At 31.9% G+C, this 20,621-nt stretch overlaps 1 protein-coding gene across 1 annotated transcript; it reads left to right on the plus strand.

The window, feature by feature from the left end:
* The first annotated feature begins 10,713 nt into the window (after window positions 1-10,713).
* Window positions 10,714-15,428, plus strand: LOC149562689 (uncharacterized). The gene is made up of 5 exons (XM_089826133.1): window positions 10,714-10,857; window positions 11,145-11,489; window positions 11,638-11,835; window positions 12,041-12,250; window positions 14,947-15,428. The coding sequence occupies exons 2-5, from the start codon at window positions 11,175-11,177 to the stop codon at window positions 15,109-15,111; spliced, it is 888 nt and encodes a 295-aa protein (XP_089682259.1). The 5' UTR covers window positions 10,714-10,857; window positions 11,145-11,174; the 3' UTR covers window positions 15,112-15,428.
* Window positions 15,429-20,621: the final 5,193 nt, after the last annotated feature.

Here is a 20,621-nt window from a genome sequence, read left to right on the forward strand (position 1 = left end):
CATCAACCCTTGCCATACTGAGAAGTTGTCCCAGTTAAGTCTTGGAATTTTTCTCTTATAAGACATCTTGATCTTTGGCTTCTATCCTTGAAATCTTTTCTTGCAAGCACCAAAAGCTCTGATACCAATTGTTGGAATTATAGATGAAGTAATTGAGAGGGGGGGTGAATCAGTTACCACAAAAACAAATCCATAGATCCCTTAGATGTCTTAAATAACTAGTTGCTATTGATACTCAGTAAACACTTCAAAAATGTTGTAACTTGGTAGATTAATTAGTTACTAATTTTCAAGCATTCATAATTATTAACATGCATGCAAAAGTAGATAACATGAACACAAGAGACACTAGATTTAACGTGGAAACTCACTATGGGAAAAACCACCAAGTAACTAGCTACTAATTTTCACTCTTCTGAAGTGAGCCATGTTAGGAGCCAACCCGGTTAAAGGTTACAAAACACATTGTTAGGTGTGACCCTGTTAGAGGATTTAATCACCCTATTAAGAGTGGCCTTGCAAGAAGTCTTTAGAACAATTCAACTAAACTGTCACCTTGTTAGAGGATTTACAAAATGGCCGCTAAACCAACTCTATTAAGAGATTTTGAAATCACTGCTACAATGGTTAGAAAGCAACAATGAATTGACCTGAATATGATGCAACCGAATTTTCTGATTATAGATGTTTATTCTCCACCAATAGAGCCTCCTTTATTAAATATAGCTTTGCTACTCCTCAATGATCTCTAATCATCCTTCAAAATTCACTCTCACAATAATCAGTCTTTCTTCGCATTCATTTCACATCAAATCCATCACACACTTAAAATTCGCAACTTGACCTCTCATATATACCATTCAGATTATCAAGTCAACTCATTCACAAGTTACATTTACCAATAAACCATACATCAGCCGGCTACAAATATTACATTAAATAAATAAACTTTATTTTACATAATAATGAAATCCTTGATTGGCTGACCCTGCTCGGTAAACATTGCTCCAGAAATTATTTCCTGAGTTAACCATCTCAACTCGGTTAACACTACAATTTCTGTGAAATCATTTGGCTACCGAGTGAACTCGGTAAGAACTAAATTTCCTTTGTTGTCTATGAGAGCTCGGTAAGAACTATTTTCTGCCATATTTTCCTTTGATGACCGAGTAAGCTCGGTAGTCAATGAATTGCCTTGCTTAACCTTGAAAGTTTGGTAACAACTGTCTATGCAAGGTAAAGCCTGAGAACGCTCAGTAGACATTGTAAACCTTCTTTGCTAACCTTCTGAGCTCGGTAGACTCTGTCTCTTGCCTTGTTGACCATCTGAGCTCGGTAGACTCTGACTGATAACTAATATGACATTTATGTAACATCAAAGACAACACACAATTGAACAATTGTATCCAATAGAGTCTCCCAATAACTTGGCAAATAGCAAGTTCACTAAATCGCTATAGCTACAAATTTTCAGCCATAACACTTGACTCCTTCCCTCTCTTTACAACCCAGACCATATCCTCAAATCCCAACACCCACGTCCTCAAAAAATGCCCCCCTTATATCAAAAAACTCCTTCCCTTTGCATGCCTAGGGATTCCCTAAAAGTAGCCCTACCTTACCTCTTCTCGCACATTTTCTCCCCTTCTCCCCAAAAAAAAAATGTGTCACTTTTCTTTTATTCCAAAAATGTCTTCTTTTTCCAAAAAAATACAGCAGTTCTATTGTTATTATAATATTTTTAATTCCCTTAGCTAATGTTATGGATTAATAACGCATTTTGGAAATTATTAATTAATCTGCCCCCCCCCCGGCCCCAACCATTTGGAGTGCTAGCTTCAGTCCATTAAAATAAAATGAAAGGATTACACATTTCGTTACTATTTAATCATAATAAATTTCTCAACTAACCATTTCCATTAAATTTCATGATTTTAATTTCTAAGGAAAATAATTTAAGAGCATAATACTTATTTTAAATCTAAATTATAATATTTCCAAAAGTACTAAACAAATAATGAATTCATTACCACTCTATATGCATGTCTAAATCCGTATAATTAAACTAGATGTAAAAACCAAGCATGTTATTTATTCAAAATAAAATGCTTTAAGTGTGTGTGTGACTGCACCATAAAAATTCCAAACCAACCCTGCCAAGGAGCTAAACTCCTCTACTCAATTACCCTTCCGCCTTTAGTACCTGCACACTCACAAACTTGACATCACCCAAATGCGTGAGTAATGTCATCATCATAATAAATAATAATATCTTGAATTCTAATTTTAAAACATCCAATCATACATTATCAGATATAACATATAAATGAAATCAAAATTTTATCCATCATGTTGAAATCTCATAAGCTCAACATATTTCGACCATTCTAATGTTTATTAAATTAAATTATCCATCGAATAATATCAACAATAAAAGTTTTTCTTTTAAGGTATTCGACTCAAGTCGAGTTCTACATAGTCAATCATAGTCTTAGTCAAGAAGTCAAATAACATACTAAGTCTTAATAAAAACATGTCAAAATAATGAGTCGTGATATTGTTTTCTCGAATTTTTGTTTGATTAAATTTTTGTTTTGAGAGGGTCTTTTCTGAATTATCATGATCTTGTTTTGAATGGGTTTATTCATGTTATAATAATATCCTGGTCTGAGACACATAGTTGCACAGATTTTATGTTGTCATCTATTTCCATACTGCTTGTTAGAAATGCAAAAGCTCCCAATTATGTTCCACTTGGAACTTTTGTAATGGTCGGCATCACCAGTAAGGACTTATTAGATTGTCTAATCATTTTTCGTTTAATCTAAAATAGAAACCAAGTTTTAGGATTTTCAAGATTGTTTGATCATAGTTTTATATGAAATAAAAACCAAAATTTTCTGTAACTACAATCTTTCTTTGTCTTTCCTTTTTATAATTTTATTGTTTGATCAAATAGAATTTTAATACTCTTGCAACTGTAACCTTATTTTTTTCTTTTCTTTGTCATATTTTTTATTTATCTATATCAATAGAATAAATGATTTTCAATAAGATAAAAAATTTCAATTATTGAATTTAAAGTCTATAAGAACAAATCCTAGAGGCATTCACTTTGAAGTCTAAAATAATGAATCTTAAGGGTAGTGGCTATGCAATACTCCCTCTGCAACACAATTCATCCATTTTTTTGAAAAAAAGGCAAATGGCGAGACTACTGCTGCATGCAGCTCTTGTTTAGATTAAAAGTGCTAAAAAAATTGAAGTTGAATAATTTTTCCTAAACTTAATTTGATCCTTAATATATAATGTTTAAGAGTTGCCCATCTACAATGTTGCATTGTATAATCTGATTATTAGACTATAGATTTACATAGATGATGTTAAAATTTACATACGAGAAACTTTTTTAATACTGTTTTTTATTTAAGAGATGCAAAGAGTGTAGTAAGCAATGCGATGTTTAAGACTGGAGAGTTGAAGAAGTGTGGCTCATCAAATATAATTGTTCTTAAAAAACGGCCAAAAGATTAGTACTACCTAATTATAATATTTTAAAAAACATATATTTAATATAATATAATAGCATTGATACAGACAATAGGTTAAAAAAGCTTGAGCACAGTTCAAAAACATTGGTTTTCACCTATAAATAGAGAACTAAATTATATGACCAATGATTACTTTTGGTAGATTGATATCACTAAATACTTCATGATCTTCGAAAAGATATAGAAGCTATCTCGGGAGGAGATAAAGCTTGTCAGCATAAAGTAAGCTCTTAAATAGCCATGTGCGAGATGATTCAAAAGTCCACAAATAAAAAATATTTTAAAAATTAAAAATTGAATGATGTATGGCCTCCACTGATTGCAGGTCCAAGTTGCACTGCGTAATAATAAAAGAACGTCAACGAGATTATGGATGCCCACGTGTGTTGCATGGCTTGACATGCAAGCTGGGGACTGATCCCTATCTCTTATCACCTGACCAAACAAATTTACTCCTCATTTAATCAATTTCTGTTATCCTCCATATGTCGTTATTACTAGTTCTCTAGCTACACAACATGAAGGCAAGCTTGTATCATATATTAACAACTGCTACCAAAAAATTAGAGAATAAATTTAGTTAGATTGTATTATTAAATATAATTAAGTATGCTAGGAATATATTAATAATGATAGAAATTAAAACTTTTAAAACAATTTTTTTTTAGCGGGGAGGGGGGGGAATGTGTTATAAAATAATAATAAAAATTGAATACAATCTATAAAGTTGTTTTGCAATGAGTAGTGTTCGAAATTTGAGTAATAAGATCCCAAACATATGATTAGCAAAATTTTTTTTGATAATTCTATAAAGTAAAAATAATTGATTGCAATAGTATTTGATTAAATACTAATTATCCAAATACTTAAAAAAAGGATCTTTCTTAGGGTCTGTTTGGTTGCAGGCATAGGAATGGGGAATTAGAAGAGAAAATTTGAATGGGAATGGAAATGGGGAATGATAATAGGAAATTACAATCCAATTCCATTTATCTCTTGTTTGGTTGCACAAACTTGAATTGAAAATTGAAGGTTCGAACCCCATCAAATTTTATGAATCAAAAAGAAAAAATATAATTCAAATTTTAACATCAACAGTGCAGATTGCTGGAAACAACATCAACCACCATTCATTTCATCGCTACTATTGAATTTTGTTGGTTTTCATTAGTTAAATAGTTGGCAGTGGCATTTACTGCAGAGATTTAAAATATCACAATTTGATAGAGATTAAAAATCTACTACATTGCCTTCTAAAATCAACCCCATCTAAATACATTTTTCTTGCACTGCGTAGATGGGACCCCTATTTTTCAGATTTAGTAGTTGCATCAATCAAATATTATAGCATTCAGAGTGTTTGATTTTTGAATAGTAGAGCAAGAATAGGTGGAATACAAGCAAGATGGAGTACGGTAAATTCTACCCATATCATCAGTATCATCAGTTTGAAAATGGCCATGATTTTTCATTTTGGGGAGCTCCAACAAGAAGTTATAATGAAGCAGATTTGAAAACATTTTCAAATAAGAAAAATTTGAAATGAGAATGGGAATGGCAATTCCAATTACAAGTATTTTGGAGAATGGACAAATGCTCATTTTTGGGGCAAAATGAGAATATGTATTCCTATTCCCAGTTTTGATTTGGCGCACCAAATAGAGAATTAAAAATGAATTCTCATTTTCTATTCATATTCTAATTGTATTCCAGCAACCAAACGGGCCCTTAGAGAATAGAAAAACACATCAAAATGGTCATCTCTATTTGCTTCTACGTGAAGTGTCATATTAGTAATATAATAGTGAAATAAATGGTACTATAACCAAGATTATTGTAATTAGTAAAATCATACATGTAAAAAAATCATCTTATGATTCATAAATATAATTGATAATTATTAAATTGATTTTATATTGCACATACATACATACATACATGCATACATCTCAAAGTATTTTTTAGTTGGTATTATTTTCATTGATGTCCAAATTACAACATATTTATCACCTAAGATTTACCATTTGTGATAAACAAACAAGAATCAAAACAAACAATTTGAACCTAGACGTTTGATTGGAAATTAATTTCACTAAAATTTTCATATTATTAAGTCATTCACTCTATCAATGATTTCTAGGTACTCCAAGAATAATAAATAAACTTGTTATAGAACATTTTAAGTCCATAAAAAACTTTTCTATCTTACAACATATTAATTTTATAGTCTATTAGAATTACACACTCATACAATCTCTAGAACACCATATTATTTTTCATTTTACTTCTTTCTAATTGATGCATCAACATTTAATAAAAAAAATTGTGAGATCCTTGAATATAGCAATTCAAAATAAATACTTATCTAGAATTTCTTATGTTCAGATATATCTCATTTCCTTGTCTTAATTTAACATTAGTCTTTATATAACATTCATAGATAAATTGTATTTTTATAATTATTATTTATTATGTTCATATTGCAATTCTCATGCTTCAAAACCATTTTTCAAGTGTAACCTTATTTCACTTAAAATTTCATATTTCTTTTATTTATATCAAACAAGTGCATTTGAAAGTGTGAGAATAATTACTTCTATTTACCTTGGATACTCAATGCTTCAAAATTGACTCAGACAAAATGTACCAAAAGTCAATTTTTTTAAAAATCTCATACAATGCTTTTTTTTCATAATTTTTGTTGTTATTTTCGATTACAAAACATGGAGATCATGAAGAACAAATGATGAAGATTATAGAAAAATCCCTTGTATTTTGAATTTTTAAATTTTGGTCAAAGATGCATTTTATCTATAGGATAGCCTTACCCTACTCCTTACTGTAGCCACAACAACATTATATGTAAAATTATTTTTACAATGACAATGACTATTTTGAATGATTTCCTATGATTACTATAACTAATTTATGATTATTTTCTACCATTCTTTCCCTTTAACCACCTTTATATAATACACCATTTCCGAATTTATTTGCAAGAGATTTTATTCTTTTCCTCCTTGTCATGACACCCTTAGACACCACAATTATAGATTAAACACATCTAAAAATAAGTACCCAAAAATTCAATTTTTGGAAATAGTTTTTCTAGACTATTTTATCTTAGAATCAAGGTAATTAGTGAAGACAAAATACAATAACAAATAACTTAGACAATTAATATTAATAAAAATATTATAGTAACTTATCATTAAGAGTATTATAAGACATGGGTAATTTGGAACTATTTAGTATCAAATATTGTGGGGTTGATGCATACTCATGAGTTTTGTGCTACTATTATGTTGTCATGTTCATAGGTTTGGATCTTATCTTAACTGGGATAAGGTCACACACTTTCAATCCTACTCTATTATTAGCTATCTTACAACCAAAATTTAAGCTATGAGTCTTCAAATAAAAATGTTTGATAATATTACCATATATATATAATGACTATAAAAAAGTATAAAGAAAGTATTTAAAAGACAAATAGCATAAAAAAGCATAACATTTTGTCCCTCAAGCAACAAGAATTCTTGAAGGAGAAATGAAAATAAATAAATAAGTAAAGTCCATGTCCATCACATATTAAATCATTTTCCTATGATGACTATGAGGTATCTTAAGAGAGAGGGAATTAAGGTATTAAATAAAACTTCTTTATCTTGCATACAAAATCTCTTGATCCATACAAAATGTAAACTCGAACTATTACTTGTCAAGAAGTGTACAAAATTTAATCTTCAATTAGCATACTACATAATAAATCATACATTTTATATTTCATTATATTTTCTTGTAAGGTAGGATAAATCTTTGATTAAAGGTTAAAAGTAAATTTTTCGAGAACCTAAAACCCCATATAGGCTTTACAAAAGATAAATAATTAAATTACATAAAATTATCTATGTCAGTGCAACTAGGAATCCTTAAACAAAACCAAACAGGACACAAGCCAAAACCCAGATACTAGGCAAGAAACAAAAACCTCAATACAAAAGCATAAAAAGTCAAATTGGCTCCATAACAGAGGCATCTAGTTCCTCGTCAAGATCGGACATCTTCCACACCACTAGCTTCATGTCCACTAGATCCTGAGGGGAGTTAGTAGCCTATCCTTTTTTTTTAACTCAGCCTTGTGCGTATTTATGGACTATTAGCTTGACCAAAAGAATCACTTGCCTCAAGATCCAATACTAGCATTTCCTTGACATCCTATTCAACTTTCCCCTCTAGCCTATGGTAGAACAAACACTATGGAGACTATTAAAAATCCCTTTAATAGAGTCCTCCATTTTTTTGACCCTCTCGTGTAACTCCATCTTTCTATTCAGTTTTTTGTGCACCCATCATCCCCATTGTTGGTGTTATCTTGCAGTTTCTCCTGAATCTCATGTAATTTGGCACTAAGGGATCTATAATCAATATTGAGGGTCTTAAATATAGTTGAACATCCACTTCTCTATACAAAAGGAGTATATAGAAATGGCTTTGGTTGTCTAGAGCACCCCAAAGGGCAAGTAAACCTTCATATTTTTTCTAGGTCACCATCCAATAATTTGACATTCACTTCTTCCATGTCAAAAGTCTTAAGAAGGGGGATACACTTGTTGCTCTTGTGTTTCCCCATCTCCTTAGGGTGATGCTTAATTTATTGTTGTTTTATACTCTTCACCTCCCTCTATGTCAAATACTTAGGGGAAATGAGAATGCCATGCTTAATGGTATCTACATAGTTGACTAGCACAAGAGCTTCTTTATCCTCTTCTTTAACTACCACATTATCAATTTTGACATTTTTATTTTCATCCTAGCTTGGAGAGGGAAAATTCTCCTCCTACATGGGATGGGTAGAGGGGAAAAATTATTAGGGAAAAATATTTTCTCTACTGACCCATAGGACTTTGTATTCACTCCCTCTTTCTTTGTATCCAAATTATCCTTCTCCTAAGCAATAGGGGTGTCCAACATTAAATTCTCAACACTTTCCCCTTCTGAATAAGTCTCCATATCACTATCATCTAGTTCATTCTTAATCTTCTTAACAGAGTTAGGTGAACCCATACCCAATTTTTGCAAAATTCTTTTTCCCTTACTAGATACCACTCATAGTAGATAGGTCTTTCTTCTCAGAAATCCTAGGCTCAACAGGATCCCCCATATTCCTTTTAATGTAGTAAGAAATAAGAAGAATTAGTCCTTCATGCAAAAATGGTATTTTTAGTTTTATTGTAGAAGGCATTAATACTATGAGCGAGAGAGCACATCAAATAAAAGGGGAAACAAACCCTCCTCTCATGCCTTTAATGTTGAAGGAGGAGAAATGGTAAAGTATATAAGTAGCTTTAGATGGGTGAGGTGACTTAGTTGATTGGATGTTGTGACTAGTGGGTGGATTTGTTAGATAAAAATATTTATGGGTGAGTTTAATTAAATTAATGAATTATGTATTTAAAATAGGAATTATTGATGTATGCCCATTGAGTTTGGCTAACTATTGGTTTAGAGGGTTAGTTTGTGGTTGATGGATTCAATTATTAAACTAGACTATTGGTTGTCATTTAATTTATAAATTAGACTATAATTAATTAATTAGGGGGTAGTACCAAAATAATTAAATATTAAATATATAATTAAAATGTGACTTAGATGATATCTAAATGTGATTATGAATTTATGTGATCAATTTAAGTGTGTACACGTTCTACTAAAATTTTGTAGTATTTTGATAACTTTAAGTTTAATTGAAGATTCCTTAGGAAAGATTATAATGAGTTCATTGATTCATCCACTATTATCTAGTTTACTATGATGTTGAAGACTTCTAAAAAGTAAAATTTATTAATCACTATACTAGGACAAATTAATATTAGTGCAATTAAATATACCATGATCTAAAATGAAAACATTATTATGATATATTAAAGATGTTATACATTTTTAATAATATTGATAATACACTTCATAATATTTTTACCATTTTCAACATTCTTCACCATTATTTAGATTGTCTTGTCTTATTATTATGAGAAGCAAGTTGTATCTAAATACCAATCTTATATATTTTTTGTGAATTTGAACATTTTATATATGACAATAGGGGAGAGGGGCCAATACATGTGTGAGGTCCAATAAGAAAAAATAGACAGGCTATGGTGATGCACTAAAAATATCTCATTAATGCATATCCTACAAAATATATCTCTAAATTTGAGAAAACAACCATTCAGTGTCACATCAAGAGACTATTAAACATGACTTACCCCATGTCCTTATGTGGATGCTTATGCACACTTAAATTTAAATAGTGGGAGTGTTCCCATGAAAATTTTAGACTAGAGGGGAAAATAAATTATGATATTTCTCTATTTTGATTGAGCAACAACTTTTTAAAAATAAAAAACAAACTTGAAAAAGAGGATAGATCAATTGGAAGAATACACATATTTAACACTTTTTTCCCTCTACTTTTTATTTGTCTTAAAGTTTGCTTCCAAATTTTTATTTAAAATATAATTTAAGAGTATTGGGTAAAAATAAGTAGGAAATTAGCTATGCATCAGCTAAAACAACCTTAATGATTGCATGAGGACCAACTAAAACAAACACACTTATTCGTCTTCTTAGTTTTTGAAATCATTCTATATACCTTAAAAATATTGAAAAAAAAATGCAAATATAATATCAAATTTAATCACATAAACTTAGATATTTTATTTTTAAATTAAGTATTTGACAAATAAATTATTATATATAAAAACATAAGAACAATTTAAATCTTGGAAAAACTTAAAAGTTGCAATGAAAATGAGTGGTTCCTCTCCACTAAATTACTATTTGTAATATTTCCCATATACATTTTTGTTTCTCATGTAAATGGTTCAAAGTCTTAAACAATGGGAATACAAAGTTCCCATACCTCAAAAACCCAATAAACATGAAGTCTGATGGGTAGATGAAGGATTGAATACGTTTGTCACGTGTACGACCGACGTTCCATGTGAGTTATAAGAACGCGGTGATTCATAATCCTAGTTGAGGAAGATATTCTCAAAATAGGAGTGGAAGAACAGGTACTCGACACCATATCCTCTGACGTGTCCTTTCCATTACGATTCACCCATCACCGCCATTATGCTTTTGTTTTGCTTGGACTAATGGGCTCGGTGGAAAGCCATCCTTTTCTGTTTTCTGTTTTGTATTGCAATCAATCATTCCAACTTAAAGCCATCAAACATCATCCTTGTTTGTATTGTTATCTGTGTAGCTTCAAGTACTGTTTGGTATTGTAGATATTTGTGAGGTGAGCTCTGCTTATCAACCTAAATTGTTCATAGATCTCTGCAAATTTCAAAAGTTTTTTCAATATTGTATTGGAGTTTGTATTAAACCATGTTTGGAATTGCAATTATTTGTGAGCCGAGGTCTGCATTTATAAGATCTATGTAAATTTTCGAAGATTTTCAGTATAATATTGGACTCTGTTTTGCGTTTTTGCAAGAATTGAACTGATATGGATCGGTTTGTTTAGGTGTTTTCATAACTCAGATGAACTGATATAGATTGGTGTTTTTTTTTTCATAAACTCAGGAATGCTTTCATCGAAGTAACGGTTAAGATATGGAGAAGCAGAGCCCTGCAAATCTAGAGTTTGAATTTGGTAGATTATACACTCCTGCAGAAGACCAAAAAACCCTGGAAAATACTTTGGGCTACAAGGAAGAATTGGATAAATTTGGCCCTGAAAACTTCCAAGATTCAGAAACTGAGAAGCCTAAGGAATTAAAGGAGGAGAAATTGTATGTTAGCTCAGATGAGGTGAGTATAAAAAATATTATGTCAAATATAATTGCAGAAACAACGAGTGCCCAGATGTTATTTCCAAACTCTGCAGACATCCCTCTTCTCTCAAGAATTAATCGGCTTGACATTGTTGTAAGTGACCAAATTCACCTCAATTTATATTGTATTCTCTTCGTTGCAAGTAAACACGTATTCATCAATGAAAACCCAGTCAATTTCATAGAAGTATTGAATTTTTTTGCAAGTATATTTTGATTGTAAGATAGTATTCGTGGCGCAGCTTGATTATTTGGAAGATACACATTTGTCTGGTGGGTCTTCCACAGAATTGCCTGCCATGGATGGGGGAAAATCTGTAGGGTGTGATGAAAAGAGTATGGAGAAAAGATGTAAGCCCATAAGGTGGGTATTGGAGGAGGCTGAAGCCAAAGGATCAATTATGGAGCGAGTTGACCTACTTGAGGATAGGGTCAAAAGGGTATGTAATTTATCTGAACAAGCTACAATTAAAATTTTTTTTTTATAGATAATGGGCTGAAGTTATGATTAATTATTATTTGTTGAAATTAATTATTTTTATTGTTTGTTAAGTTCGATTAGAATTGAATAAGAGTTTCACAAGTTCCATTGTGTCATAGGCTTGCAACAATTGTGATGAGATATTCAATTTTGCTTTAGTGCAGATTAAAGAAGAATTGGAACAAATGAGCTCTTATGACCGGGCCATTAAGAGCAATGGAACAGCAGATCATATGCATTTGGATTCAAAGGGATGTGAAATTGTGGTTGAAGATGAGAAGCATGAAGTTGGAGTTATACCATCTGAAAGTAGACAGAAAGGTCTCCATGAGGAGGTTTCAAGGCGGATTTCACAGACAGAGGATATACCTAAAGTGAGTAAACAATACCCCATGTTATAAGTTCGATTGTATAACAGTAGGATTTGATGAAACTGCATAAATTCCTTAGAATCTATTCACATACAACCTTTATCAGTACTACATGTGTGAAGAATAAGGAAAACTTTAAGTTTGATTTTCCTTCAATTGAATTTAAGATGACAAAGAGTTACAAGACCACAGAAGCAACAGTTATATATATATATATACAGAATTCTGTCAAGAGTTACTTGTAATCATTTTTGTAGGTGCTCTGCCTAATTAGCATGCCAAATTGTCCTTTCTTTTCTTAGTTGGATGACTATTACGTGAGTATTAGTACTTAGGAGTCAACCCGATATTTTTATTCATTCACATGCATCCATCTCTGATCCATTACCATAGGTGATGCAATAAAGACTCTTGGAAGGTCATTTATTATAATACTACTCCAACTCAACCTAAGCCTTTTTAGCTTGTTATAACCTCAGCACTATTATAAACTTCCCTTTTAACTCATATTTTTTTACTTGAGTAATTTTTTAGATATTAAATTATGATGCTTAATAAGTTATGAAGATTCAAATGCTCAATTTATTGTTGATCCATACTTTATGATGACACGTCTTTCATAAACATAAATGGTTCATATGAACCCAATTTTATGAAGCAGGTTTTTGGTCAGTATTGCTTATTATAGCAAGCTAAGTGGTTTCTTTGCTCTGATTTGGAATAGTTTGGTCAGTAGAGCGACCTAAGTCACCTTTTTGCTTTGATTGAGAAGGATAGTTTAACTTAAAAGGCTACATCACTATGCTACATCATGATATAAAATTATGATGCTTTGAGGTTAGAGTTGTGGTACTAGGCCGTGGTATAGAACATCATCATAGGCTAGAGTTGTGGTACTAAGCCATGGTATAGAACATCATCATAGCCTAGAGTCATTATGGGCTGGAGTTGTGGTACTATGTCATAGGCTAGGCTAGAGTCGTGATTTATAACATCACAGGCTAGAATTAGGATATATAACATGTTATAACATCATAGGTTAGAATCATGATACATAACATGTTATAACTCCATAGGCTAGAATCATGATATAATAATAAATATTGATGAATCTATCATTCTCTAAATTAGTTCTTGTCCACCTAGAACTCAAGACCCATTTTACATGACTCGGGAGAGCTTCTATCTAGTAAACTTTGTCATAGTTTTGTTAAACCTATCTATTGTTTCTAACTCGACAATCTGTAGAGTTTCTATTCCAAAATTTTAGCCAAACCTGTTTTAATCCCAATTAGGTTCAATCACATCAAACCTATTTTAATCCTAATTAGGTTCAAGCACATTTTTCATAAGCATGAATGATTCATATGATCCCATTATTATTCATATGAACCTAAGGTTTTGGTCAGTAGAGCAAGTTAAGTAAGTTAAGTGGCTTCTTTGGAAAAAAAAAACTGATGATCGAACAGTTTGATTTGGAGCAGTATGTGAGATATCAGATAGTTTTAATTCAAAAGACTAAATCATGATATAACATTATAGACTATTAGACTAGAATAATGATATAATATTATTTAGGATGAATCTTTCATTCTTGAAACTAATTCTTATGCACTTTAAAAATATTTTTATTCATGTATACATAAAATAATCACAAATAACATAGTTGAATCATAATAAACTTACATAAAAAACTAAAAAATATCACTTCAACTATGCAGGGTCTGGTTCCAACCTCGTAGTCTAGTTAGAGCTTTGTTATGCCCCTACTTTTCAGATTACTTTCTTGGATTTGTTTCAAATTTTATAATAAGATTATTATATTAGTGAAATGAAAATCTAATATTTTAGCTAAGTCTTTATATAATCTGCTATATTTTGCTTAGAAGGATATAAAGTCCTACAAATTTAATGTTATCTGCCTTACCAATCATACACAGCACCCCAAGGTGCCTAAAATAGGAATATTAATAGTAATTGACTAAATTTTTTGTAAGAACCATGACTTGAATTATGTCCCAGTTTTTAGATTTGAGTAGGGATAGTGAATTTTACATTCTTCAATGGAGAAGAATAACTGATGAGCACTAATCAAATATAATAGTGGGAGCAAACTTTTTTCTTTCAATAGTAGAAGATTAATTGTTATTTTAGTTTCTGCGCACTTATTAGAGATGAGGCTCGAACCTCTTATAAATTCTTATTCTTTATCCTCAAGCCCATAGATTCTATGGATCAATTTTTTGAAGTTGATATTATCTAGGCTTGACCTAAAAATGATAGAAAACTTGATTTCAACAAAACAATTTGTGCCCAGCTGATCCATCCTTTAATATTCACAGCGCTTTGAAGCGAAATAGATTGCTGCTCCCCTAGGGTTAGAAAATTAAGTCACATTGCTGCTCCCCTAGGGTTAGAAAATTAAGTCACAACCATGTTAAGTCACAACCATGTTATATTATCGTGATATTGCTATCAGGATTTAACTGTGTGATTTTGAGTCAAACTCATTGACCCGTGTTTCATGAGTAGTGATTCAACATGAATCCATCCCTCATGAGAATAAATGGAACACTCAGCAATTATCACTTACCATGTTATATTAGTTATATATCTGATTCTTGTATTATGTTGTGAGAATTAAAGATACTATTTCTTTTTATGGTTTCTTACAATATCATAAGCTTATTGGTTCGCAGAATAATATGGATGAGAATTTTCCAAAGCAAAACAACATTGAGAATGTGATGAGGGAAGAAGAAAGGTTTGCTGAGGAGAAGAACAAAAATGAGAGTAGAGGAAAGAGAGGGAAAGGAAAACTTAGGCGCATGTTTTCAGGATGCATACCTCTACATTCTCATTAACTATTTCATTTACCATGCCTTCATAAGTCTCCATTTCAAAGACTGTAATCTAAACATGTAGTTGACAACAGGAAGCCATTATCTATTATGTTAAAAATGCCATGTAAATTTCTATGTATTTCAACCACATCCCGAGCAGCAATGCTCTCTTGCAGTGATTTTACTTACTGTTAAGCAGTGAATGTTCTTGTCTGTTTGACTGTAAATCTAAAGCTGTATATTTGTAATCTTATTCGCTTCAATCCAATAAAAAGGAGGTCTTACAGTGTAAGAAGAACCACCTTCAAGCAAAAGAATAAAAATACTATCCTTTGAAATCTAAATGTAAGAAAATTGTTTTTTTTTTTTTTCAATTTTTAATAAAGATCATTTGTACTTTCCTTGGCCAGGTTATGCTATTTATCTCTTGTAGCTGTACTAATTGAAACTTTTGGTATTTTGAGGCTTTAATAATCAGACGACCTTACCTTTGGGTTAAGAAAATACCCTTCTGATAATAAGTTTCTTAAAAATTAGAAGCTCAGCTTTTATGATATAATATTTTCCCTTTTTAACATGTGGTACGAACTACTTGTAGAGGAATCAGGCCTTTGTGGCTATGATTTTTTATTTTTTATGAAGTGATAATTAAATTAAACTTGAAATAGCTTGCTCAATAATATTTTGGACTAAATGGACTAAATGTTGAGGTATTTATATTATTATTTTAAAAAATTTGCTGGATTAAATTTTACTACATTCTAGGCATTGGAATTTGGGAATCTATCGAAAGAAATCTTTGTTATTATATTTATTATATTTATTATATTTAATAGACTAATAGGGTAATTGTGAGCTAACTATGGAAGCTTTATTATTATATTATTCTAACTATAACTATTGGTATCAAAGAATAAAGCTTAATAGTTTGTATGTTAGATCTTAGAGGTGGAGGCATTAAACTGTGAATGATGTTATTGACAATCAGGTGATTGACATCTAATTCATATCTAACTCATATTGCATAAAATATGAGAACAGAAGACAAGATCTAAAGGATTCCCTAAAAGGATAAAGGAAATTGACACCTAGATAAAATAGTCTTCTTATGAAGAAAGTCAAAAGGAAATTGACATCTAGATAAATTAGCTTCCATATGAAGAAGTTGAGACCAAAGGATTGTTTGAATCAATCAGTCTAAATGACAAAGCTTATACTAATTTACTTGACAAGAAAAAACTTCTAAATTAAGAAATAAGAGAACTAAAAAAAATAAGAGAACTAAAAAGAGAACATAAAATCTAATTAGTAAGACTATGTTTGAGAAATTAGTAAGACTATGTTTGAGACTGAAGGATTGTTTGAATCAATCAGTCCAAATGACAAAGCATCTGCTGATGTACTTGACAAGAACAAAATTATGAATTAAGAAATAAGAGGACTAAAAAAAGAACATGAAATCCAATTAGTAAAACTCTGAAGTTACTGATAAAAGAAAGATGATTGAAGAAGATAGGACTATGGCTAAAGAAAGGGTAATCATTGCCAGACTTGAAGAAAGGCTATCAGATGTGTAGAAACTCACTGATACTCAACTAGATAGGATGAATCAACTAATGCTTGCAAATCAGGAATTGAATCGCAATGATGTGGAAATTGCAAATCTTAAATCATAGAATGACATACTAGATAATGAACCAAAAAATGAGAAAGAATCTATGGAGAAATTCAACAAACCTAAAGAGGCAATAAAGTACTTTGAAGAACTTATGAAATTACCAAGCTATTCTAATGGGTCGGGAGATTCATGCACTAAGAAAGGAGATTCATCTAGGAATGGAGAACTAAGGAATGCAAAGGAAAACCAACATGCTATCACTATGAAAAACTTGGTCATACTACAAATATCTATTGAAGAAAACATGGTATGCACAATTCTAAACCTAAGCTTAATGGTTACTATTTTTACCACAAGAAATAAGGATATTAAATACATGAGTGTAGGTCAAGACTAAGGAATGCACCTACTGCACCTAGATTTGAGGGTTATTGCTATGACTGTGAAAAATATGGGCATAGGGAATATGAATGCAGATCACACACAAAACCCTATTGTGCATGTTCCAAATGCCACAAGTTCATTTAACAAATCATACAAAGGAGAAAGGAAAAGGCAAAGTGGACATTGAGAAAATTAGGAATGAAATAAACCAGAAATGGAAAAGGAAAATAGAAGATGGAAATAGTGGAGGTAATGGAGTTGAGGTCACCCAATCCAGTGGAGAAGATGATCATGTATTCTCAAACTAAGCAAGAGAGGTATGTATGTAATTGTATACATAATTGATATATCATGCATTAGTTCCTTACATTTAAATGTGCCCAAAGTTCATATCTACATACGTTAAGATGTATAAGAACAATTTTTTGAAAGGTTTCCGACTATCAGTAAAATTGTCTATGTTGGCCAAGAATTAGAACATAGACCGAGCACTTCAGGAATAGTATGGAAGAGACTGAGTAACATGGAAGAGACCAAGCTATAATACAAAGACCTAGTTGAAAGACATCAATATCAACTGAGATAGTTGGCTTCCACTTACCTAAGTACACAACATTAATGGAACACCCTAAATCAATCAAAAGAAGGTTTATAACAAATTTTGAAGATATTATTACATACCTTGCATTCATATTTTTGAGAGTACAAAGTGATTTGGTGATTTTAGCGATCAACAAAGATTTCAAGAGTGATTTGATCAAGAAGCTTGAATGAGTGAAGATTTGAACTATGCCGAGTATCCAAACAATGAAGAACTTTAAACCCTAGTTATGAGCATGGTAGCTTCATCAACCACTAGAACGAGCCAAGTAGTTAGTAGAATCCACGATGTCAGAAGTTGTTATATGTGCAAAATTGGACAAGTAGGAGATTATAAAATTGGGGAAGCTTATGAGAAGTTGTGTAATGAAGGAATCTTGAGGGGAAAAAATTAAAATTGTTGAGAGGAAAGGGTTAACTCGTCCCCTAGAATTCTCGAAAAATTTCAAAATTGAGTGGATGAAAGTTATTTTGAGAAGAATTCATTACATGAAGTATTGGCTACAAAATGGACTAGTAGAGATCAGAAGGAAAATGATTCGCAAGGTTATGGGCTATCGAACCCTAGACAAGAAGAAAACCATGTGATGTTTGAGCTGTAAAGAAATTGAGGCAACTACAGGAGCCACATGGAATGGATGTGGTTTATCCATCTCAAACATTTCAAATCCACTAATTGAATTTTTAGTGAGAGTCATTGCTCACAAATTCTATCAATCAAGCATATTGAATAACTTGTGCTTTATATGGTTGTGGATCAAGCATGGAATATTGTGATGGAAGATCATGAGTATGATCATGCCGAGTTATAGAGGTTACAACTTCCAGAAAATCTATCATCAATAAGAAAAGCAAAGAATTCAATGTGTAAGTTTGGATCCCTCATTTTTTGTATTCTCTTTTACATCCAGAAGTATTTTCCTGCTATTGGAGATGTTGTATGGGAGCAAGACAAATGAGTAACAAAACAGATCAATGAGTATATTACTTAATTGGGAGACAATTTTGAGAGTGTAATGCATGCTTATTTTTATGAATTTAAGCAAATGATGAAAAGAAGAATGAGGACACCTGAAGAATTGGTCACACAATATTACAGTGACATGTTTTCTTGTCGATATGAACAACACTTTTGTATAGGTAGTGAAGTCAAGGAAGGCTTGGTTACAAAGTTTTTAATATGAGATAAATAGTGATGTTCTAAGTGCAAACATCAATGCATTACTGAAGGAAGAGATAGATGCCGAGGCTGAACCTTTTGGTAGATATGAGGAAGCCAAAGCAAGAATAATTATGGACATCAAGATAGCTTCCAAGGAGAAGAAAATGATTAAATACCTAGAAGCTAAACTAGACACCCTAGGCAAAGGTAAGAAGCCATTGCAATTGACGCAAGGTCTTGGTGAAGATGAAGAACATGACTATGGTGATGAGGAAGATGAAGAAGAAGAAGATGACAAGAGAAAGGCCCCAATTTTTGTCATGCCACCGAGAAAGAAGGCTCAAGAAACAAAGAAGAAGCTGACAATGACACCTCCACCACCAAACAAGCCAAGGACTAGGACAACTGCTAGTGCCAAGTAGTCTGCAAAGTGGAAAGTAGCAGAGTCTACCGAGCCTAGTGCCTCCAGAACCAAAAGAAGGAGATTGGTTAGAGGACTACCTATTATGAAATCAAGGACTATTGAAGAGGTATGCAAAAGCTTAAGAAGATCTATAGGTTTATCTACTTTCAGATTTGTAAAGTATCATAAACTAGATAATGAGGATAGAAATAAAGTTGAGGAGGCTATGATTGAAATGATTGCAAAACAAAAACTAGCTCCTAGTGAAATAGAGAAGAAGATATACTACTGAATTTGGACCCCAATTGTGATGAAAGGCCATTGCAATTACAATGACTACCCATCACACTAGTGAGAAAACCATGAATTGGCTCCCCTCACATGACTATCAGACTTTTGCTATCGTGAATTGCAATGGTGAGGGTGTCTATTGTAAGAGTAATGAATAACACTATCATAGCTTAGAAGAAGGAAGGGACAGAAGTTTGTGTTTACGTTGTCGCAATTACAATAGTGTGCCATCACAACATCATAAGCTTTTGGCCCACCATTGCAATTATAATGTCAATGCGATAACTGTTATGTGGAAGCGACACTCATCTGTTGGGACTAGCCATTGTAATTGCGATGTCATTGTGATAGCTATGCTATGCAAGTAATGTCTAGCAATTAGAAGAGGCCATTGCAATTGTGACGGCTAGTCAAATTATTAAAAAAGAATGTTTCTTTTAATGCCTAGGCTAGCCTAACGAGCTACTCTTGGGTCCTCTACACCTCTTCATGTTTTTGTTTATCAGTTGTTATTTGTTTATTTGTCTTCTCACCATGTGTTTTCTATATGTATATATATCCAGTCCCACATAAGAACAAACAATACATATTTTGAGCTCTCAAAAGAGGATGTAGAACACCATGATGTTTTTCAGTAGCATTAAAATTGTTAGTACTTTTGCTTTTCTTTTAACACCTAGGCCAGCCAAACAAGCTGCTCTTGGGTCCTCTGCAACCTTGTTTATCAATTGTTATACATTTGTTTGTCTTCTCACCATGTGTTTTCTATATGTATATATATCCAGTCCCACATAAGAACAAACAATACATATTTTGAGCTCTCAAAAGAGGATGTAGGACACCATGATGTTTTTTGGCAATGGTAACACTGTTAGTACTCTTTCTTCTAGCAACGATAGAAGTATGCCCGATGAATAGAACCATGGAACCAAATGTGCATCCATGGATATTTTAGCAATGCTTATCAAGAGATTTATCAAATTGTTGTGAAGGGATCAACAACTTAATTAAAATCCTACACTTCTCAACTTGTTCTTTTCTCTTACCTAATAACAAAATAGTGCACTCTTGCA

The sequence above is a fragment of the Cupressus sempervirens genome, chromosome 4, assembly GCF_028749045.1.
Source record: "Cupressus sempervirens isolate cs-2001-9-10 chromosome 4, ASM2874904v1, whole genome shotgun sequence".
Classification (NCBI taxonomy): Eukaryota; Viridiplantae; Streptophyta; class Pinopsida; order Cupressales; family Cupressaceae; genus Cupressus; species Cupressus sempervirens.

What these genes read in the sequence shown, in the direction of transcription:
- LOC149562689 (XM_089826133.1), top strand. Translation starts at nt 11,175, where the DNA reads ATGGAGAAGCAGAGCCCTGCAAATCTAGAGTTTGAATTTGGTAGATTA. An exon ending in TTAATCGGCTTGACATTGTT is followed by an intron (nt 11,490 to 11,637) that starts GTAAGTGACCAA and finishes TTCGTGGCGCAG; the next exon opens with CTTGATTATTTGGAAGATAC. An exon ending in AGACAGAGGATATACCTAAA is followed by an intron (nt 12,251 to 14,946) that starts GTGAGTAAACAA and finishes ATTGGTTCGCAG; the next exon opens with AATAATATGGATGAGAATTT.